Source organism: Puma concolor, chromosome C2 (genome assembly GCF_028749965.1).
Source record: "Puma concolor isolate L17-30 chromosome C2, mPumCon1.1.hap2, whole genome shotgun sequence".
In the NCBI taxonomy this organism is placed as follows: domain Eukaryota; kingdom Metazoa; phylum Chordata; class Mammalia; order Carnivora; family Felidae; genus Puma; species Puma concolor.
The window spans coordinates 90,928,825-90,952,303 of NC_141675.1; the positions used below are offsets into that span (position 1 = coordinate 90,928,825).

Sequence of the window (23,479 nt, forward strand, 5' to 3'; positions counted from 1 at the left end):
GTTACATTTGAATTTCAGATAAATAATTTTTTAGTGTAAGTATGTTCCAAATATTGCATGGGACATACTTACACTAAATTTTTTTTTTATTTTTTATTTGAAATTTCACATTTAACTGAACATCTCGTTCCCCCCATCACCAAATCTGGTTCCTTGGGGTGTTCTGATCCTTACCTCTGCCACTGCCGCCAACAGCAGATACACCCTGAGAACCGTGGTGCAAGAGGCAAGCTGACTTGTCCAGAACAGAAGCCATGCAAAGTAACAAATTGCCAGGGGTTCTTTTCCAACTCATTTCCTTCACTTCTGTTCATTCCCCATTCCTCTTTGTCTTGCGCCTGCCCCAGGATTGGCGAGTAGCAAGCCTATGGCAGCGGATCCAGGGAGCCTCCTGAAAAGTCAGAGAGGCGGTGATGTTTGCAGCGCTGGAGGTCTGCTGCGGGGAGTTCTGTCAGCCTCCGCGAGGAGGCGCTGCGCAAACCACGGAGCGCTGTAACTTCACCCTGGGCCAAATCAAACCTGCAGCCTGCAGCCTGCAGCCTGCAGCCAGCAAAGAGATTGGATTTCTGAAAGTGCTGGGGTTTTAGAAATACCGCCACCACTGCCGCCAGCATTGTAAATATTCATAGGCAACTCCCCTGGGTTTCCACGCAGAGACTAGAATTCCAAACATTCCCCTCCCCCGGGGTTTCTCCTGGTGTGGTCCTGAGACCACCTGGACCCAAACCATCTGCTGGGCTTGTTTTAAAAGCAGATGCTGAGGCGAATCCCAGGGCTGAGGTTTGCTGTATTGTCAGGTCCCCTCGTTACTCTGCCTGCTGTAGGTGCACACACACACACAAACACTCGAGTGTGCACATGTTCTGTGTGGTTAGATACATCCCTCGAGGTCCACGCAAGGGAAACCAACAAACCCTTAGTTAGGCCTTGCTTCCCTGCTGTTGTGAATGATACCTGTTCCTATTTACTAATCAACTCTTTTACATAAGGACAGGGTTTATACTTTTACTGTGTCTGCAAGGGGCTCAATAATTGAAAATTGTTTTTAGTGGAGAAGAGAGCCAGTCAGCATTTGGACCCTTGTGCTCAAGGTGTGAGATCAGGTTTAAGCTACAAACTCCTTCCTAGAAGAAGGCTTTAAGCAGAATTCCATTAGATTTTACTATGTCTCCTCTCCATTCATAACATTAGTGTCTGCACAGGAGCATTAGCACCTGTGAGAACTGGGGAGCAGATTTCTGCTTTTTTGGTGAGTGGTGTATGTGTGTGTAACAGACATCGATCTCTTTTTCACTCTCAGGTGAAATTGCCACAGTCATCCTTCCCAATGACTTTGCTCAAGACCCCTGACCCACACCCCAGCACCCTGTAACTGCTCACCCCGTTTTGTGTTTAGTGAATGAGAGAGAGAAACACTGAGACACACTAAGCTGAGCAAAGCCATTTGGACCCCTATTGGGTTACTGGGCATCATTTTACCTGGATTTGCACCGTCTGTGGCTACTGGCCTTCTGGCTGCAGGAGGAGTCAGATTACAGCAGGAGAGACCAGGAGGATTAGTACTGAGATGCTCCATCGGCCAGTTGATAATTACCTTCGGGGTCATGTCCCGAAATAGACTCTGGCCCCTCTTTCTCCCCTCAGAGAGGGAAGGCTGCTCTTTCTCTGTTTGGCTGGCTTTCCCATTCTTTTTTTTTAGTCCCTCCTGCATCTTACTCCTGTTATTTTTAAGCATAATTTACAAGCAGTAGAATTCACCCCTTCTGGTATACAGTTGTGTGGGTTTGACATTTGACAAAGGCATACAGATGTGTAACCACCAACACAATCAAGATCTGGAACCGTTCCATCCCCCAGAAGGATTTCCTCCTGCTGCCCCTTTTAGTCATCCTCTCCCTCCAGCCCCTGGCAACCACTGGTCTGTTTTCAGTCCCTACAGTTTTGCCTTTTCTAGAATGCCATGTAACTGACCTTTTGAGTGTGGCTTCTTTCAGCATAATGTATTTGAGAGTCATCGACGTTGTGTGTTATCACTAAATCGCTCCATTTTATAGATGAATAATACTCCATAAACATTCCTGCACAGGTCTCTTTGTGAACAAAACTTTTCATTTCATTTGGGCAAATACCTAGGAGTGGGGTTGTTGGTCATATGGCAAGTATGTGTTTAACTTCATGAGAAATGCCAACTCTTGTTAATTTTATAGAGAGAGTACGAGTGGGGGAGAGGGGCAGAGAGAGAAAGAGGGAGAGAGAGAATCTTAGGCAGGCTCCATGCTCTGCACAGAGCCCATGACCCTGAACAGAAATCAGGAGTTGGATGCTCAACCAGCTGAGTCACCCATGCACCCCTACCACTTTTTATTTCTAATAGCAAGGTCTGAGAACCCAGTTGCCCTGCTTTCTTACCAGTGCCAGTGTGGCAATTCTTTTTCCTTTTCCTTTTCCTTTTTAAATTTAATTTTAGCCATTCTAATAGTGCTTAGTAGTATCTCATTGTTTTTTTTTAAATTTGCGTTTCCCTAATGGGTAATGATTTTAAGCATCTTTCTGTGTGCTCATTTGCCATCTTTATATCTTATTTTGTGAATTGTCTATTCAGATCTTTTGCTCTTTTAAAAAGTGGGTCGTTTTCTGCTTGTTGACTTTGAGAGTTCTTTATGAATTCTGGGTACAAATCTTCTTATCAGACATGTGATTTACACATAAGTTCTCCCAGTCTGTGACTTGTCTTTTCATTATCTTAACAGTGTGTTTTGAAGACCAGTGTTTTTTGGATGACATCTAATTTTTTAATTTATCATTTCATGTCTTTTATGGATCATGATTTTGCTGTTGCATCTGAGAAATCTTCACCTAACCTGAAGTCCTGTGTTTTCCTGTAGAAATTTAACAGTTTCAAATTTGCATTTGAGCGTGTGAACCATTTTGAGTAAGTTTTTATGTATCTTGTGAGGTTCGAGTTAGGCCTATGGATAGCCAATTGTTCTGGCACCATTCGTTGAAAAGATTGTCCTTTCTTTATTTAGTCGCTTTTATATATTTGTAAAAAATAAAAGTATGATATATGATTTGCAGATATTTTCTTCCATTTGGTGCGTTGTCTTTTTAGTTTCTTGATGGTGCCTTTTAAAGAGCAAAAGGTTTTAATTTTGACAAAGTGTAATTGATCTTTTTTAAATTTTTGTCATCTGTGCTTTTGGTGTCATGACTAAGAAATCATTGTCTAATCCCAGGTCATGAGGATTTACTCTTATGTTTTCTTCTGAGTTTTATAGCTATAGCTCTTACATTGAGGTCTCTGATCCACTTTGAGTTAATTTTGTATATGGTGTGAGGTAGGGGATCCAACTTCATTATTTTTCATATGGATATCAAGTTATCCTAGCATCATTTACTGAAAGGAGTAGTTTTCCCCCACTGAACTGTCTTGATACCTTGTCAAATATCAACTAACCATAAATGTAAGGGTTTATTTATAGACTCCCAGTTTTATTCCACTGAACTGTATTTCTGTCCTTATGCCAGTATTGCACTACCTTAATTACTGCAGCTTTATAGTAAGTCTTGCTATTGAGTAGTGGGAGTCTTCCAACTAGAACATCTTTCTCAAAATTATTTTGGCTATTCTAGTTGCTTTGCTTTTCCATATAAATTATCAACTCAGCTTGTTAATTTGTTAATATCTAAAAAAAAATCTTGCTTGGATGTTGATTATGAATGTGTTGCAGCTATACATCATTTTGGGGAGAATTGACATCTGAATAATATTGAATTTTCCAACATGTGAAACATGGTATATCTCTCCATTTATTCAGGTCTTTTTGATTTCTTTCATCAGTGTTTTATAGTTTTCAGTGAACAGGTTTGCATCTTTTTGTTAGGTTAATCCATAAATATTTCATAGATTTGGTGATATTTAAATGGTAGTTTAAAAGATTCCATGTCTGATTGTTTATTGCTTGCATATAGAAATGCAGTTGCTTTTTTTTTAAATTAATTTTTTCTTTTGTAAATGAAAGATAAGCGATGCATGGGTTTAGCAAATTATCACAACTGGGTTAAGTCTTGTCTCTGCCTTATCCCAGTTGTGTATATGTGTGTTAATAGACTGAGTCATTGACTGACTTTATTATGGAGGAAATATTTGTCAAGTATTGCAGTTGCTTTTTATATATTGATCTGGTATCCTGTGATCTTGTATCTTTATATTTTTAAACTTGCTTATTAATTCTGGTAGAATTTGGGGGAGATTTTCATGACACAATCATGTCATCTGCAAATATAGACAGTTTTATTTCTTCCTTTCCAATCTGTATGCCTTTTTCCTGTCTTTTTTCTGTCTTATTGCATCATCTAGAACCTCCAGTACAATGCTGAATAAGAGTGATGAAAGGGCACTATCTTGCTTTGTTCCTGGTCTTAGCAGGAAACATTCAGTCTTTCACTATTAAGTGTGATGTTAACTACACATTTTTGCATATGCCATTGATCAGATTCAGGACTCTCCCTGCCATTCCTAATTTTTTAAAAAATGATTATTTATTTTTGAGAGAGAGAGAGAGACAGAGTGTGAGTGGAGGGGTTGCAGAGACAGACAGACAGACAGAATCTGAAGCAGGCTCCAGGCTCTGAGCTGTTAGAACAGAGCCCAACATGGGGCTCACACTTAAGAACCATGAGATCATGACCTGGGCTGAAGTTGAATGCTTAACTGACTGAGTCACCCAGTCATCCAAATTTTTCTTTTTTTTTCTTTTTTTAATGTCTATTTATTTTTGAGAGAGAGAGAGTGTGTGTGTGTGTGTGTGTGTGTGTGAGAGAGAGAGAGAGAGCACGAGTGGGGAAGGGGCAGAGAGGGAAACACAGAATCTGAAGCAAGCTCCAGACTCCCGAGTTGTCAGCACAGAGCCTGACATGGGGCTTGAACCCATGAACTGTGAGATCATGACCTGAGCCAAAGTTGGACACTTAAATGAGTGAGCCACCCAGGTGCTCTGGGTTTTTCTTTCTTAATCGTTCACTGATGTTGAATTTTTTCCATATATTTTTTCAGTAACTACTGAAATAACTATATGTTTTTTTCTATTTAGTCTGTTAATATGGAGAATTACATTGATTTTTCTTTTCTTTTGTTTTTTAATGTTTATTTTTGAGAGACAGCACAAACGGGGGAGGGGCAGGGAGGGGGATAGAGGATCTGAAGCAGCCTCTTAGCTGACATCAGCGAGCCCAAACTCACAAACTGGGAGATCATGACCTGAGCCGAAGTCGGGTGCTCAACCAATTGAGCTACCCAGGTGACCCTACGCTGATTTTTCGAAGTTGAACCAGCCTTCCATTCCTGGGATAAAGCGCACTTGGCCATGTGGCATTATTATGATACAATTTCCTGTCTGAAGGCGGCTCCTCATCTTCTCCTTCCCAGTTTTTCCTTTCTCCTGTTTTTAGTCGTCTGGTACCTTCCTTTCCTTTCAAAAAGGAGCATGCTGGAGAATGTTCTAGTTAGGGAAGAACATGTTCCAGCATTCCCTGAAGATTGTGCCTTCAGCCTTCATCTCCTCATTTCATTCTTTTTCCTTATCTCTTTCTCAGTGGTCCCAGTGACTTCCTAGAGGTATGTCTTCAGGGTTTTCCTTCAGAGTCACTTGCATTGGTTACTACTGTAGGCCACAGTCTATTTCTTCCTGAACCTTATCCCCCTGGTCTTAGGGGCTCCTCCTTCTGAGTCAGCTCTGCTTTGCCTGGCCCCCAGCCTCATATAAATCTTTGGGCTTCTGTGGCAGCCTCCTGACCTGTCTCCCACTCCCTGCATTACTTTTGCCCTTGATGAGTCGTCATCTTTTTTTTTTTTTTTTTTTTTTTTTTTTAAGTTTGAGAGACAGAGCATGTGTGTGGGAGGAGCAGAGAGAGAAAGAGGGAGAGAGAAAGAGGGCTGCACTTCAGCCCATGAACTGTGAGATCATGACCTGAGCCAAAGCCAAGAGTCACACACTCAACCGACCGAGCCACCCAGGCGCCCCCGGTTATCTTCTTGAAGCTATGTGCTCATGCTGCTGTTGTTTCCTTCATTAGTCCTTCATGCTCCTATTTTGTAAGGATTGTGCTAGGCCTCTCAGCCTGACATTCAGATGCCCCTTCAGTCTGGCTCTGGTCTGCCTTTCCAGCTCTATCTTCTCTCTATGGACTTCTCTTCAGGATCAGAAAGCCTGGATTATTTATTCAAGGATCCTGAGTACCTCACAAACATGAGTTTAGTGGATACTCTTTCCAGGGATGTCCTTTCCCATGCCTGCCAGACTCACCAATTATGCCTCCAACCCCAGGCCCAGTGTGCCCTCCTCTGCCCTCCTGCCCCCCATGCTCCCCTCGTCTCCCTCTTGCTTAGTGTGAGGCAGTTTCTGTTTCCTATCACTGGTTCTTTGTCAGTCTTGACCACTTATCTCTTCACCTGGATTGTAAGCTTCTGTAGAGCAGGGGTTTTCTTTCCTTGTGATAAGTAGGTTGTGTTTTTCTCTGTCATGTTTTTACAAGAAATGACAATGGTAGGATTCTGAGGTGGATGGGTTTGGGATGGGGCTTGGGGGAGTTGTGAGTCAACATAAGAGTTGGTGGAGCTGGTAATCTGAGTTTGCCCTTTCCCTGAAGGCACATCCAGGAAGCATCTGGAAGATATCCAGGAGGTGGTTGAGGGGAGCTTATAATGTCCTTCAGCCAGGAAACCAGAATTTATTGTGTAGCCAAGGAGAGAGCAGGACTTTGAGACAGGAAAGAGAGTCTCTTTCTGTTCATGGATTGGGACAGTCACCATAAAGGATGTCTCCAGGGAAACATGGCACCACATCCCGCATGAGCCCACATGGCCTCCAAGCCTAAGCTGGCTGAGGACCCCGGGTAGAGGTCAGAGTACCTCAGAGCTGGGGTGGGGAAAGCCTTCAGGTGGAATGCAGACCTGAGTCAAGGACAGGAATTCTAGGATCCAGTGGACAAAGAAGACCCTGGAAGAAGAGTGTGGAGGGCTGTCTGCCAGGTCACCGCCAGGCAGCTGAAGTCCCAGAGGGCTTCTGGAACTATAACGGAAGGTTCAAGGGCCAATTAGGGTTACCCCTTCTGTAGTTGAGACTAAGAATTAAGTTTTTCAAGGGAGGGATGGAGTCCTAGAAGCCTGAACATCTTTGCATGGCTTCTGTCCTGTGTGGCCTAAGGCCAGGGCAGGACCAGGATTAGTTTACCTAGATATCCCAGGAGCTGTACCTACCAAGAAAAAATTCGTCTCAGCAGCACCATTGCCAGGATCTGAAATGTGCTGTGAAACTTGCTTTCGTGGGGTGTGTAGTGTTGTGTTTTGCTTTCCCTTCACTTTTCAGTAAATATTCCTTTCCAAAGAATTCCAACCTTGTCTCTGTGACCTGAGGGGCAGTAGTATTTTTCCACACACATACCTCAGTCAGCACGGAGAAGGGCACTAGTGAGGAGCAGAGGGTGATGGTGGATGCTCTCCAGCTGGTATGATGGAGTTGTCAGAGGGCTGTGGTGCTGGTGCAGAGAAGGAATGGAAGCCGAGGAAGAGGAGATGAGACCAGCTATTGCCACTGATCCCTACTGGCTGGGGACCTTATCCGTCTCTCATTTCCCAGGGGATTTAGCACAGTGCTGGGTATCTCATGGGTAGTCAGCAAGTGCGTGCTTCATCGCAGTTGATCCCTGAGGAATAATAAGCTAATATAAAAATAATAATAAGCTAAGGATTCTCTGCCAAAGGGTAGCCCTTTGTCCTGCCCTGGACTTTATTGCACTTTCAAAAAAAGAAATCTCGCAATGCTTATGGAACCTTCCTTGCAATGCCCCTGCCACCTCCCACAATACACAGCTCCATCACAACATCACCAGTATCCCCAACCTTTTCAGTGCTGGGGCTATGGACACGTTCAGTATGATTATTCAGAGACTTGGTTCTTTTTTTTTTCAACGTTTTTTTTTGTTTTGTTTTGTTTTTTTTATTTTTGGGACAGAGAGAGACAGAGCATGAACGGGGGAGGGGCAGAGAGAGAGGGAGACACAGAATCAGAAACAGGCTCCAGGCTCCGAGCCATCAGCCCAGAGCCTGATGCGGGGCTCGAACTCACGGACCGCGAGATCGTGACCTGGCTGAAGTCGGACGCTTAACCGACTGCGCCACCCAGGCGCCCCAGAGACTTGGTTCTTTAGGGCCATAACCTGTCACAGGCCAGCCAAGTTTTGGCCTTTGAGGAAGTCAGAGAGCCTGACCTATTATGCTTGGCTACTCCCTGTGGTCAGCCATGGGTGGGTGTCCTTGGCATTGGTTTGCTCACAGCTAGGTGGTTTTTGCTAATGTGGAGGCTGGGGGCCCTATGCTTGGGGGCCGGAGGGTCAGGGTTGGGGCTCCAGTGACTGGTTGGAGCTCCAGGCCTGAGCTTGGTGTCTTCATCTCTCCCTCTGCAGCTTGTTTCCAATGTCCTCATTTTCTCCTGCACCAACATTGTGGGTGTCTGCACCCACTACCCGGCTGAGGTCTCTCAGAGACAGGCCTTCCAGGAAACCCGGGAGTGCATCCAGGCACGGCTCCACTCACAACGGGAGAACCAGCAACAGGTGAGTAGGGCCCTCTTGTCCTTTCGTAGCTACAGGGAGCACAGGCCCAGGACCTGCCTTAGCCCAGCTGCCCGCCACCCCCCCCAGCTCAGCTCCTTGTAGCTGCCCTGCCCTGTCTCCCGGGCAGGGACCCAGCCAGAGGGGAATGTTTTCCCTGGAGGGAGTCTACCATTTCTGGCTCTGTGGGCATGCTCTAGGGAGACTTTGGAGAAAGAGCTCTACCCCAGCCCTTGCCCACTGCCTCCTCAGTGTTCCCCTGTGGACTGCAAAGAAGCCAGGCTGCCCAGGCCCTGGGCACAGAAAAGCACCCTCCACCTGTCCCCAGTGCTGATGAGGTGAAGGAGCGTCTGCATCAGCATTCCCACCTGGGATTCACGTGCTCCCCCATGAGAGAGGAGAGAAGGGAGAGCTGTCAACCCCGGGACACCCTCGCCAGGCACGTCCTCTGTGCTGAGTTCTGGGGTTTGGTTGGTTCAGAGAAAGGATGATGGTTGTCTCACCCTAAACCTCATCCTCGGAGAACTTTTGGGAGGGAAGTAAGCCACTCACGTGGGCCAGAGACTTGCAGGACTTTTCCGAGTGAGCACTGGGGCAGGGTGTCCTGCCCCTGTGTGCTCTCTTGGGTAAGGGAAGGGCAAGGACTGAGGGCTGGTCAGCGTTCCCCTCCTGGCTGCCTGGCATCCTGTTTGGGGTTCAGGACCATTGTGTCATCTCCTGCGTGTGAACCAGATGAGGTCTGGGGACCCTGGGCCGCAATGGAGCTGAATAGCTCTCAGGCAGGAGCTCCAGAGATGGGACCGTGTGACCCCAGGGGAGCGTGTGGGCAGGTCAGCAGGGTGACGGGGGCCCCCACTAGACTTGTACCAGTTGTAGTTGTTAGAGATGAGGTTACTCCAAAGCAGGTTCTCCTCTCTTCTTATGTTTGTGCCTACCCAGCAAGCTGAATGGAGTCCTGCTGCCTTCGAGCTTGGGGATAAGGGAGACAAAGGCCTAGACAGCAGTAGTCCCCTGCACCCTCCTCGCTGGCACAGAGCGTGTGCTGTGGACGTCCCAAGTGCCCTTTGACCACAGTGTGAGAGGGTCTCTGACTCCATCTGGATGCATCCTGAGGAGTTAATGGCACGGGCTGGCCATATCTGGATGGCTGAGCAAGGGGGTGACGCTCTGGCACCATTCCTCCCCGCCCCCGCGAGTCGCTGCCTATCCCTGCTTCCTGTCCAGCCCTGCCGCTGTGGCCGTTGTGTCCTGCCAGGTCCCCAGCTCATGCTGTCCAGTCGGCGGCCTGGCTTGCCCCAGGCATTCTTTTGGCCCTGTCTGAACTCCTGGTCCAGCTCTTGAATGAGACCCATGCTCAGCAGTGTCCCTGAGTCCTCCCACTGTCTTTGTCTGACATGCTTGCTGCACGTCTGCAACCTACTGGAGGCCCCTATGCTCCTCAACGGCCCCCTCTCTCATCCCAGTTCCAGGCTCTGGCATCTCTTGCCAGAGATCCATCCCTTTTTGTGTTAGGGAGTGTCCCTTCTCACTCCTGGACCTTGTCCCTTCTCCAGTAAAAAGAACATTTTATAGCTCATCACCGTTTACTTGCACTAGCCCTGGACAGGCTGGACATTCCAGCAAATCCACAGGGATTTGGGAGAGAAAATCTATTTGCTTTACCATGTTCTGAGCCAAGATACCAGGGAGGAGAGGCGTACTTACTGGGGGTGGATACTCCTCACCCAGCCAGAGCCTTGTGGCTCTCGGGCCTTCCCCCACCCTTGGGTCCTTGGGAACACTCCTCGGTGCCACCTGATAATGGGACTCAGAACTGTTCCCCAACGCCCCCCCCCCCCACCTTCCTGACCCTCAGCCCAGAAGTGGTTATAATTGTAGGAAGATCTTTCATGGATATAAACCGTATGTAGCACACTTTCTCCCAATTGTCTTAGATTTCCACAGAATTGCTCTTTATTTTGTTTTTGTCACCAGTAACCATTTACTGAGAGTTCAGTAAATAGGAGGTGGCCTTCAGTGGCCATGTCCACTGATGCTCAGGGAGACCAAGCTAACCCACAGAGAGCACCCTCGCTAGATTAACAGTGTTTTCCAGGCCGCACGCAGGCCGTCAGCTGTGGAGCTGAGCACAACACAGCCCCATCCTCGGGGTATCTCATTGCTACAGGGAGACCCTGTTAACAAATCACCAAAACCCCGAGTGATCAGGGATTCTGCAGGAAGGCCCTGGGTGGTGAGGGGGTGCTGCTGCCAGAGCCAGGAAGGGGGGAAGCCTGAAGGAGGGCTACCAGCCACATGTGAGGATGGTGAGTCTAGCTGAGGAGATTGTGTGCAAAGGCAAGAAAACACCACCAGCAGCTTGGGAAGCTTCCCGTGGTTCTCTGTGTTTGGAGCAGAGCACAGATTTCAATGCAGGGCGTGCTGGGAGCATGCAATGAGATACCCCCGAGGATGCTGCTGCGTCGTGCTCAGCTCCACAGCTGAGGGCCTGGGAGGAGGACGCAGAAGGGAGGCCAAGTCCAGACCCTATCGGGGCCCCACATGACCCTCCCCTCCACTGTGTGGCCCTGGCCCCTCTCCCTGCTTCTTTCTCACCTCTTCTCTCAGTTTGTCAGTCAGCGTGATTTCCCCTCTCTTCTGGGTTACTCTCCCCTGTGTAGAAATGGAGCACTTGAACCTTCTCCTTCTGGTCCCTGCGAAGCCTTCTCTGGCCACCCCATTCTCCCCAGCCCGGGTCAGGTACCCCTGCTCAGTGCCGCAGAGTACCCCACACCCCCATGAGACTGGGAGCTTTGTGAAGGAGGAACCTTGCCTGTCTCACTCACAGTTATAACTCCTGGCGCCCAGCATGATAGGTGCTCAGTAAATATTTGATGACTAATTGAATGAATCTCATTTAATGCTCTCAACAACCTCATCCCTATTTATAGATGAGGAACCTGAGGCTCAGAGAGGTTCAGTAATTTGCACGAGGTCACATGGAGTCTCAGGTGACATCCAGGATGCCAGGGGGCTCAGTACTACAGGTTCACCAGGAGGGCTCTTCCCCAAGTATGTGCACAGAAAAACCAGGAGGTTGCCCAGGGAGACAGGATTCAAGTAGCCCTGGGGGCATGACTCTAGCCCCACCCCCACACAGGTGTTAGCTCCGTGGATTTCAGGTGACCTGAGAGGTTTTCTAGGACTTTGCAGGTGGGGACCCAGGCAGGTGGAAGGACCTATGACAAAAGCATGTGCTTCCCTCCCCAGGAGCGGCTCCTGCTGTCTGTCCTGCCCCGTCATGTTGCCATGGAGATGAAAGCAGACATCAATGCCAAGCAGGAGGATATGATGTTCCATAAGATTTACATCCAGAAACATGACAACGTGAGGTAGGAATGAGGCTGGGGGGTGAGGCTGGGGGTGGAAGGACTGATCCCCCAGGGAGACAACATCCCTACCTCCTCCCCTTCAAGGGAGCACAGCCCAACAGGGTGGTCTGTGGCTTTGGGGTGTGTGTTGTCTGGGGCGCCCTGGCCGCACCATGCCCCTACAGGTTGGAGGTGAAGCTGCAGGGAGAAGATATAGAAGGAAGGAGGAGAAAGGAGAAAGCAATAACACCAGCTGTTGGGGAAATTCCTAGCCTAACAAGGGAGACAGAAAGCAGACTTAGGACCCACATATCCCCATCATCGTCTCAACCTTCATCACCATCTAGCAGCTTCCATGCCTTCTAAGCCAGTGTATGTCAGGCGCTGAACCAGCCATTACCCATCTATTGCTAATCATCCTGACCATGCAGCAAAGTGGGGACCCTTATCAGCATCCCTCGTTTAGAGACTTAGCTTGGAATGGCTAAGACCCTCACCCAGGGTCACTCAGCGAGGAGTGGCAAAGCTGAGGTACACCTAGTTTGGCCTGCCCCAAAGCCCATGCCCCTTTTACTGCACATTTGCCGCTTCTCTAGACAGAAGCTGCCGGCAGCAGAGACGTGCAAACAGATGTAGACTAATAGAGTGCAAAATCTGCTTATGAGTTCCATGGGGACATGAAGCGATACAGTGGCCTTCATCCAGCATGGCTTCCTGGAGAGCCCAGTAATCCTCCCATATGCCCAGAAAAGGAGCTACTGTGTTTGCCTTTGAGAGAGTTACTTTCTCCCTGGGCAGGTTTTCCTTGGCCCCACAAGTCTTCCAAGGCTGGTGTAGAGGGAACCTTTTGAGGCTTGGGCTGAGTTTTCATAAAGGGATTAAATGGGATAGTATGAATTACTGTGCATGCACACACACACACACACACACACAAATATACGTCCTTTCAAGGTGAGGTTGATGGCCACGGGGGCGGGGCAGGCACTGTGTTTTCCTGTAGAAATTGTCAGAAGTTCAGGCAGAATTGTCCAGTTCCCAAGTGTGCCCTGGAATCTAAGACCGTTGTTCCTGCCCACCGCGTCCTGTATCCATCTTCCAAAACACTCAAAACCTTTGGGAGAAAAAGGTACCGGAACAACACTTTTGTCCCCATTTTGGGGGTACCCCAATCCCCCTGAAGCCCACCCATGCTCCGCTGTCAGGCAGGGAGAGCATAGACAGCAGCAGGAAGAAGGATGCCTATGGCCGAGTCCCCCCCATGTCTGCTCAGGAGGTGTCCCAAAGCTCAGAGAGAGAAGTGGGACCCAGGACTTGGTAGGTTGTGCTGACATACTGTTTTCCCACTTCTTCTCACACCCATCTCTGACCCACAAGGTGGAATAATTGGTAACAACAGTAGTTAAACTTGTATAGTGCCTTCTTTAACTCACACAGTGGTCAATGCTTCACTATATTCATGGAGTCCTCACAATATAAGAGGTTGGTGCTATTATTATCTCCATTTTATAGGAAACTGAGGCACAGAGATTAATTTGTCTAAGATCACAGATCTGATTAATTAGGACACCTGTCTCCAGAAAGCTTTTTGGTATCAGAGTTCTTACCTAGCCTGACTAGGGGTTTTTTATATGCTTAGGAGAAAGGAGTGTGTATGAGGGTTTGTGGGAAGGAGTCAGGGAGCCCCCAAGCCAAGGGGAGACTCAGAAGAGAGAGAGGAAGGAGGTTTGGCTTCTAGCGTGTGTGTGTGTGTGTGTGTGTGTGTGTACCCACCATGGGCCTTTCCTGTGTGATTGAAACCCCTGAGATCTGGGGACTCTATGATATGGAAAGAAAGAGCCTTCCCTATTAGAACAAATCCCAGAAGCCCAAATCAGGTTGGGAAGGAGTAACCTGCCTAGTGGTTCTAGCACATATAAAGCCCTGAGCTCCCTGTTTCTGGGATTTTCTCTCTTGATCCTGTCTTCACCATCTCACTGGCCCTGGCGTCCTTCCAAACACAGCTTGGACAAAAGGTGCTTTCTTTGACTGTTCTCAGTGTGGCAGTGCTTTCGGCAGATTCCACTCAAATATAAGGTAGAACACGAAGGGAATGAGGAAAATTTAGTGCTCAGAAACAGTTGGGCATTGAAGGCATAGATTCTCAGCCTGACTTGGTTAACACATCCGGCCACCTCTGCATCTCTGCCCAGCACCTTGCCCGCTCATCTCCTCCTCTCAGTGGCTTTGGGCCCCTATCCCTCCAGCAAGGGGGTTTGGTCAGAGGGGCTGACTCACGCCTCTTCCACCACCACAAAGAATGGCCCACCCCTGGGGTGACATCGCCCTCACCCTTCCACTCCCACAGAGGCTTGACTTTGGATGGGTAAAAGACTAGTACTCTAGGGACGCCTGTGTGGCTCGGTCGGTTGAGTGTCCAGCTTTGGTTCAGGTCATGATCTCACAGCTTGTGAGCTCAAGCCCCGCATCAGGCTCACTGCTGTCAGTGCAGAGCCCATTTCAGATCCTCTGTCCCCTCTCCCTCTGCCCCTCCCCCACTCTCACATGTGTATACACTCTCTTTCTCTCTCTCAAAAATAAGTAAACATTGAAATAAAAAAAGAATAGTACTCTAATCACAAAGTGGCTGGAGCGTCAGTGTCCATGTGGCAAGAATCAGACCTGCAGCCACAATGAGGGTATTTCTGTTTTAGGACGTGCAGAGGATCAATGACAGCAAGCAGGAAAGAGACAAAAGGAGAGAAAAATCAAGATGCTGCCCTTTTTATAGGGACAGACATAATTCTGACTCTGAAATTGCCAGGCTAGTTGTGGCTGGTACACATCCGAGGCCAGCCACAAGCAATCATATGCAAATACCTCGCGGGAGCCCTGTTTCTTGTTCCATTAGCAACCCTGGCTGCAGCTCTTGATGGAAACACATTGCACGCTTGGTCTCTCTTTTGGGTTGAACCTTTGACTCAGATTGGGGGTTGAGTAGTAGGTGGAGGGGTGACATCATAGTGTAGAAGGGCACTTTGGGGCTGGGCTCATGGCACAGTGATTAGGCGTGGGGTCAGGCAGCCCTGTGAGTCACCCGAGCTCTGCTGTTCGTGGCCATGTGACCAGGGCAAGTTATAGGTACTGATGCTGTGAACGTCAGTCTCTTCATGTACATGATAGGGCAGGAAGAATACTTACCTCGCAGGGTTGTGAAAAGCAAATGAAATCGTGTGAGGAAAGCACTTAGTGCAGCGTCTGGCACAGGACATGTGTTCAGTAATTGGGAACAGCTATTATTGTTGGTACTGCTATTATGATTATTATCGCGCTCCTATCAACAAAGAAAGGCCTGGGGATTCTCTAGCTGGAGAGTGGAGGGGTGAGGAGTCACGCTTGTCAATTCTCTGCGGAGTGGTAATATTTAGAGAGGGTGACGACGTGCTGCCCTCTAGCCCCTCTGAGAGCAAGGCCACAAGAAAAATAAATCAACCCTGCGGTGTGACAGGCTGGGCCTGGATCTACGGAAGGGGAAGAGACTAATGGGTGGGGAGAGTTTAGCCTGGGCAGGAAGGGGTGACAACAGGCCCCCACCGCTCTCTGTGGCCTCACCCTTTCCTGGCCCCCAACACAAAAGTCGCTCCTGGGATTGCCAGGAGGCTGTCAGGTGCTTTGGTGCTGACTATGCATTGAGGTGGACCAGAGGCCAAGGACCCTTGGAGACCCCTTCCCTGGAGCCCCCAGCCTCTCCCGTCTTTCATGTGGTGATGGATGGAGATGTGTTAACCCCTCTAGCTGGACTGGTCGGTGGGGCTGGGGCCCTTGCTGGGTGTCAGACCTGTGGCTTGAGAGCCCTCCTCACCGTCCTCTCCCCAGATGCCTGCCTCTCCTGCAGCCAGCAGAGGGGGGCTGTGCCATCCTGGGCCTCCAGCACATGCCAGCAGAGACAGCCCTGGGCTGGGGGGTCCCAGTGCTCTGCCTTGGAGGAGAGACAGTGAGGGTGGAGGAAGGGGCCAGCCCTAGAAGCTCACAGCAGGGGAAGGCACATCCCCATGGGTCGCAGTAAGTGTACAGATGTTGTCAGAGCTCTTGTGCCACCAGATTGCCCTCGCCAAGAGGTCACCGTTGTGAAGCAAGATGAGTGTCTGTGTTGAGCAGCCTGGGTCACACCCTGCTCTGCCACTTAATAGCTGTGGGAACTTGGATGAGTCACCTAACCTGAGCCTCAGTTTCCGCATCTGTAAAGGGGAATAGTGGTTGGGGCGCCTGGGTGGCGCAGTCGGTTAAGCATCCGACTTCAGCCAGGTCACGATCTCGCGGTCCGTGAGTTCGAGCCCCGCGTCGGGCTCTGGGCTGATGGCTCAGAGCCTGGAGCCTGTTTCTGATTCTGTGTCTCCCTCTCTCTCTGCCCCTCCCCCGTTCATGCTCTGTCTCTCTCTGTCCCAAAAAAATAAATAAACATTAAAAAAAAAAAAAATTAAAAAAAAAAAAAATAAAGGGGAATAGTGGTGTCCCCTCACTCATTCATTCAGTGGATGTTTTCCTCTGCTTCCATGGGTGGAGACCACCAACTGCACTCACAGACCCTTAGCTATGAGGCAGGGATTGCAGTGGGAACTGAGAGGGACCCCCTCTCTGATATTGGCAGGCTCACTTTCCTTTCAGGAAGACATGCACTACACAATGGATTAATTAGTAATGTGGGAACGTATCACATGAGGAATGGGGGTAGGGCTTTGCATTCTTGAAGGCTATCGATGTTACAAAACTTACTGCTCAATTATTCTGTCATGATAGAAGCCACAAAGGAACAGAGCCTGAAGACGGGGCCCTAAGACTCACTCCTTATGGGGGTGTCCCTGGCCAGGCCCCCCACCCAGGCAGTAGCCATAGACTGTTCCTCCTATGGAGGTGAAGCAGGCTACCAGGCAAGAGTCAAGGTCAGGTGACCAATACCCCAAATGTTTCAGGAGCCAGGGAGCACCTGAAGGATTCTGAAGGGCACTGAAGGATTCCCCACTTCCATTAAGGGTCGCTTTTGAATGAGGACAGCTCCACGCCTGAATGACCTGTCCTTATGTTGGAGCCCTTAGGTTTTAAAGGTTGTAGATGGTGGGAGGAACACAGAGCATTCCAGACTGCCGTCTGTGCCAACTCCTCCCCGGGGCACTGGTCCTCAGCTGAGGTAACACACTCCTCACCTGGCCCCGTCTGTTTGGACCTTGGGAGGGGTCCTGGATGAAGTGTGGGGGTCTTGGCTCATTGGCTCGAATCACAGCCTCATTCTCACGGGCCTGGCCGGAAGAGCTGCTAACCCAGGGGTGAAATTGAGGTAATGCCCATCCCTGCACAGCAGGGTTGTGGGGGGGGGGGGTGTGGGGAAGGCTGCCCTCTTCTCACTCACGTCCCCTCCTTTCCCTTCTCCCCTCAGGCTCTCCTGAACCTCCCCCTTTTAAGGTTATCATCTCCTCTCCCGTCTCCTTCAAGGACTTGGCTGTGTTCCCCAGGTCGCTCTGGTGTCTGGCTCAGCTGCAGCATGGCTGTGAATTGTAATGGCCTCACGACAACGTCCGTGATGCTCAGATACCTGTGGGTGGATTGTGCACCCTGTGGGCAGAGAGGGAAAATGTTTACCTCCAGTCATATTCCCGGCATCCGACCACATGAGGGATGGTTCTGTAAACACCTAGCGTTCCTGTCTCCAACCTGATATTAAGAAAAGTATTCTGAGCTCTACGTTATACCAGTTATAGACAGAGGTGGCCTTTATATTATTATCTCATTCATTCCACATTTATTTTGCTGCCACTCTTTGCCAGGCGTGACTAAGAGTAGACAGAAAAGATACCACGCTTGCCCCTCAGGGAGTATCTGGGCCTCACCAGTGAGGCCGGGCCGAGCCCAGTGCCGTGAGGACAGCAGCCTCAGAACGCAGCTGGCCCCATGGGGGAAGCCACTGGGGCTGGGTCTTATCTCTTTAATTAACTAACTAAATAATTAATTATTTTACTTGTGGTAAAATATACATAGTATAAAACTGACCATTTTAACCGTTCACATTGTGGTGCAAACCACCACCACTATCCATCTCCAGAACTTTTTTTCATCTTGCAAAACTGAAACTCTGTACCTGTTAACAGCTCCCCATACCTCCCTCACCTGGCCCCTGACAAACACCATTCTACTTTCTGCCTATGAATATGGCTTCTGTGGGTACCTTATTTAAGTGGGATCATAGAGTATCTGTTCTTCTGTGACAGGCTTATGTCACTCAGCATAACGTATTCAAGGTTCATGCATGTTGTAGCATGTGTCAGACTTTCCATTCTTTTTTGTTTTAATTTTTTAATGTTTATTTTATTTTTGAGAGAAAGAGTGCAAGCAAGGGAGGGGCAGAGAGAGAGGGAAACACACAGTCTGAAGCAGGCTCCAGGCTATGAGCTGTCAGCACAGAGCCTGACACGGTGCTTGAACCCACAGAACATGAGATCATGACCCGAGCCCAAGTCAGACACTTAACTGACTGAGCCACCAGGCACCCCAGATTCTCCATCCTTTTTAAGGCTAAATGATATTCCATTGCATGTAGGTGCCACATTTCGTTTATCCATTCATTTGTTGATGGACACTTGGGTTGCTTCAACCTTTTGGCTGTTGTGAATGATGGTGCTGTGGGTGTGCAAATACCTTCTTGAGTCCCTGCTTTCAGTTCTTTTGGGTGTATATCTAGAAGTGAAATTGCTATATCATATGGCATGTAATCCCATTTTTAATTTTTTTTTGAGAGAGAGAGTGAGCACAAGTTGGGGAGGGCCAGAGGGAAAGGGGTAAGGAGAGGGGGGGAGAGAGAGAGAATGAGAGAATATGAGAATATGAATCTTAAGCAGGCTCCATGCCCAGCTTGGAGCCTGACAAGGGGCTCGATCTCACAGCTGTGAGATCATGACCTGAGCCCAAATGAAGAGCCGGACCCTTAACTCACAGAGCCACCCAGGTGTCCCCTATTTTTAATTTTTTAAATAAGTCCATACTGTTTTCCATAGTGGTTCACCCTCTGACCTTTCCACCAGCAGTGTATAAGGGCTCTAGTCTCTTCACTTCCTCGCATGGAATTGGGTCTCACAAGAGACCTAAGTTTGTCCTTGGACACAGAATGGGGATCAGTGGGCAAAGGAGCCAGTGGCCAGCAAGGACTTATTATTTTAGCTCTTTGGACTCAAAATTGGGGGCCCTGGGGTAGGTAGGAAGGGAGATAAGTTAGGCTGAAGAAGCACTAACCTGTTGAATGTGTCAGGCTGTGTCTGTGAAATTCTTATTCTTGTAAGAAATCAGAGCAAGAAAGATATCAGAGAAGATATGAAGATGGGAGGGTTAGAATGAGATCCTAGAAAAATATGATTTGTTTTCAACCTCTTTTATTATATGAGGATGTATGTTCTTTGTAGACAAATTAGGAATCAACAATATAAGAAGACAATAGAAAGCACCACATTCTCATCACTGAGAGGTCACTGACTACTGCTCGGTCTTGGTGCAGTCCCCTCCCCCTCATGGGCTTCTCTTTTGAGATACATTTCCCCAGCTCTTGCAAGGCTTTGTGAACACAAAGTCCATTGTCTGGGTGGTGGCTGTAGGATTTGGTGGGCAGAAACAAGATCAAGGGCTCAGGGGATGGAATGGGGTCTGCAGGGGATCCTGAGGCTGGCAACATGGATTCCAGGGCATAGATCGACCCCAGACCCTCTGGAACCAATCCTGATAGTCAGGCCAGTCTTGGGGCCCTTCCAGGTTCTGAAGGAAGGGGTCCATTTCCGTGAGAGTGGAGAAGGCATGGCTGTCCCCGGGTGGATTGCCCTGCTGGTGGAGTCTGTGCAGATATCCGTTGTGTTCAGCATTCTCTCATTGGCCTTCCCCCTCTGCCTCTCCCAGCCTGTCCCTCAGATAGGGCATGGTCCACATACCCCGCTCTAATTGTTTTTGCACCACCCCTTGGAAAATGCCCAGTCACCTGGCATCCATTCTCAGCCAGATATTGATATGACCACACAACACTGACCGTGCTGCTCACCTAATGCTTGCGAGTGACCCATCACTCCTCTTCTATCTGACAAGGGGTGTGGACCTGAGAGGCTCCCCAGGTTGTATGGCTTGAAGCAAGTGGGAGGCATGCCACAGCAAGTGGGACCCCTGGCCTGTGGCTGGGCCTTCTCAGGCTATGCTGCTGGGGCCCATACAGCACTTCTTGCCCTGCTTCCCTAAGACCTTTAGCCCCCGCTGGGCCCAACATCCTGGGATTTGGGCTGAGACCTGGCCATACCCCCTTCCTGCCCCTACCCAATGACCTTTCCTGGGCCCAATTCAACAGACGGTTTGCCTCTAGCATCTCTTGAGCCCCCTCTGCACGCAGGGCCGAGGACTGCAAATCAGAGCAGCAGGTCCTGGGCATGGCCTCCCGCCCAGACCACCACGAGAACTCGGCATCTAGGCGTCCCACGCGCTCCCTGGAGTGGCTTCTGTTCGGGAGCGGGGTCAGACTCCAACATCTTCATCAGGCCACAGCACCTGTTGGTGCAAGAGGGAGCAACGGTGAGGAAATGTGCTTACCCACAAATACGTGTGGAAAAGCTGAGCCAAGCTGCGACGGAACACTGAAGGACCTATTGTGGTAATTGGGCTGAAGTGCCTGCCTGCTCTTGCCTCTGGAGTAGGAGGTGGGCAACCACGAGTGATGGATGGCAGGCAATTAGGGAGGAGTGCATTGCCAGGGCCGGCCGACCCTGCTTCCGCGTGCCCACCGCCAGGGCCTGATTGCGTTGCCGAGATGAGCTCTCAAGTGGGAGCTGATCAATGAACGAACACCGGACTGCAGGTCTGGGCCTGGCGTGGCTGTACAATGGCCCTGAGGATTACCAAGGAGCACATCAGGAAACCTCGGCCAGGAGAAGTCTGCAGTTGGGTCAACCTCAAAAACAGAGGAGCTTCCAGAGTGACAGCCGCTGAGTAGAAGCCTCCCCCAAGGCAGCAGAGGAGGGTGACTTTGCCTTTGACAGGAGGTGGGGGGAACGTGGAGGTGGCAGAATTTCCATAAATGTTCAGAGCTGGGACCTCAGAGACCCTGTCCAAACCTCTGCACAAGTGAGGAGCCTGCTCTGAGCCTCTCCTCTCCAGCAGGCTGGCTCACCACCCACTCGTCAGCCAGCCAGCAGCCTACCTTCTCTGACTCCTCAGTGTCTGTTGAAAGCCCCAGGCGGCGGCGGCAGTGGGGGTGGAGGGGGGGGTACAAAGAGTAGATCCCAGCAGTCTGGAGGGAGGCTCTGGCTTTCTCAGCCACCTGCAGGCCCCTCACACACTGGCGTGGTCGATGTTGTTTCCGACACCTCCTGGCATTAACCAGGAAGCTGCTCATGGCCTCTGCAACCATTCTGCCATTTATCCCGTGGATGTCGTTGTGGTGTCTGCTGATGCCAGGCCCTGGGCTCCACAGGCTCCTGTCTCAGGCAACCTGCTTGGGATCCCAAGAGGCCCCATGGGGTCGAAGGAAGAACTGTTGGAATTGCTGGCCTTGCCTCTTGCTTGCATTCAAACTGTGCATATTCTCTTCCATTCAACAAACCTATATTAGGCACTGTTGTGGGTTGAACTGTGTCTCCCTACAAAATATGTTGGAGTCCTAACCCCTGGTCCCTGTGAATGTGGCCTTATTTGGATATAGGGTCCTTGCAGATGAAATCAGATTAGGATGCTAGTGTAGGGTGAGCCCCTAATCCAATATAAGTGGTGTCCTTAAAAGAAGACGAAGACACAGATACACAGGGACAGCGCTGTGTGAGGACAGAGGCAGAGACTGGAGTGACAGAGCTCCTGAGTCCCAGAATACCGAGGGTGGGCAGCCACCACCAGCAAGTAGGAAGAGGCGAGGAAGGGTCCTACCCAGAGTCTCAGAGGGAGGACGGCCCAGGTGACAGCTGGATTTCCAACCTCTAGCCTCCAGAACTGTGAGAGAACACATTTCTGTTGTTTCAAGCCACGCAGCTTGTAGTACTTTGCTATGGCAGGAGACTAATAGAGGCAGCTTCTGCGGGCTGGGCATTGTGCAGGGGGGGGCGGGGGCGGGGGAGGATGGGGAATAAGGCAGAGGGCGAGGGGGATGTGACCCGTCCTCAGTCAGAGGGTTATCCAGTTGTGAATTTTACTGAACATTTATTCCATGTGCCAGACGTTGTGCTGGTAGCTGAGATGTGGCAGTGAATGGACGAGGCCAAAATCCCTCCCTCAAGGACTTTGCATTCTAGCGAGGACAGAGAGAGACAGGAGCATAATAATAACAAAAACACCTGCAATAATATATTAAATAGTGAAATGTACAGTGGAGAAAAATACAGCAGGGAAGGGAGACAGACATGGGAGGGGTTATAGATTCACATAGGGTGATGAAGGTCTCCTTGAAGTGACATTTAAACTAGTGCAGTGGCTCTCAACCGTGGCTGTATGTTAGAATCACCAGGGAAGCTTAAAATAAAACAAAACGGAACAGAATCCATCAAGAGCAGAGCCCCACCTCAGGCTAATTAAGCCAGAATCTCTGGGGGTGGGGCTCAGGGACCACTCCTGTGAAAGTGCCTGGTGTTTCTAACAGACTCCAAGTCTAAGGCCCACTGGTCCAGCAGGATGTGAGCAGCTGTGGAGGACAGTGCTCTAAGGCCCAGCAAGGTCCCCTATGGAGAAGGAGAATGATGGCAGGCCTGCCCACGGCCAGCCCTGCCAGAGTGTCCCTCCTGAGTAGCTAGGTAAGCTCCGCAGGTGTGGGGGTCACAGCTACAGAGTGTGCCCCCTCTTGATGGATCCTGTACTCGCCCTCTGAACCCCTGGTCCACACTCCTGATTCTAGGGGCAGCCCATTCTCTCCCTCCACTCCTCTTTTTGGCCCGGTGCTGTGGGTTACCTGACCCTAGTAGTAGTCATCCTGCCTTGCTGGGTTCGGTTCGGGTTCAGGGACGTTTTTCTCTTCCTGCTGTGGGGGTCTCATCAGCCCCCGAGGCCAGGCGTCTGCTCCGTAGCTTTACTCTGCATGGAGCTACCGCTGGGCCTGGTATCTCCTGGCTTTGCATTTGAAAAACTGACTTGAGCTGAATGCATATGTTTCTTAACTCTGGAGCAACAGGTCTTGATCCCAACCTCAATTGGCTTTGGTGTCTTGAGAGTTAAAGAATTTCCAGAGCAACTATGTGATGGTGCTTTCACATAGACTGAGAGAGCTGGTTCCCTTGTTCTTGAATGGAGTGGGGCAGTTGCCTAAGAGACTGAGAGCTGGAGAAGCAGCAGGTGGGTGGGGAGGGGGCTGCACCTAGTTAGGGCCTGAGATCAGCATCTGGAGCGTAGCGGCCTCCCCTCACCTGCTCCTCTTACCCAGCATGCAGACACCATGCACTCCCTTTGGGCAGGGTGCTGAGCCCATCTGCCCCGTCAGACCCCAGGCATCAAAGCCTGATGGAGACCCCAAATCTTTGCATCTCCTGAGCCCCTGCCTGCATAGCTGTCCACTC

At 49.7% G+C, this 23,479-nt stretch overlaps 1 protein-coding gene across 1 annotated transcript in view; it reads left to right on the plus strand.

The window, feature by feature from the left end:
• Positions 1 to 23,479, plus strand: part of ADCY5 (adenylate cyclase 5) — a 147,526-nt gene that overhangs the window by 80,699 nt on the left and 43,348 nt on the right. Inside the window, exons 2-3 of the mRNA XM_025913541.2 lie at positions 8,464 to 8,613; positions 11,860 to 11,981. Of these exons, the coding sequence (XP_025769326.2) occupies positions 8,464 to 8,613; positions 11,860 to 11,981 (272 nt within the window). The remainder of the gene's footprint in view (positions 1 to 8,463; positions 8,614 to 11,859; positions 11,982 to 23,479) is intronic.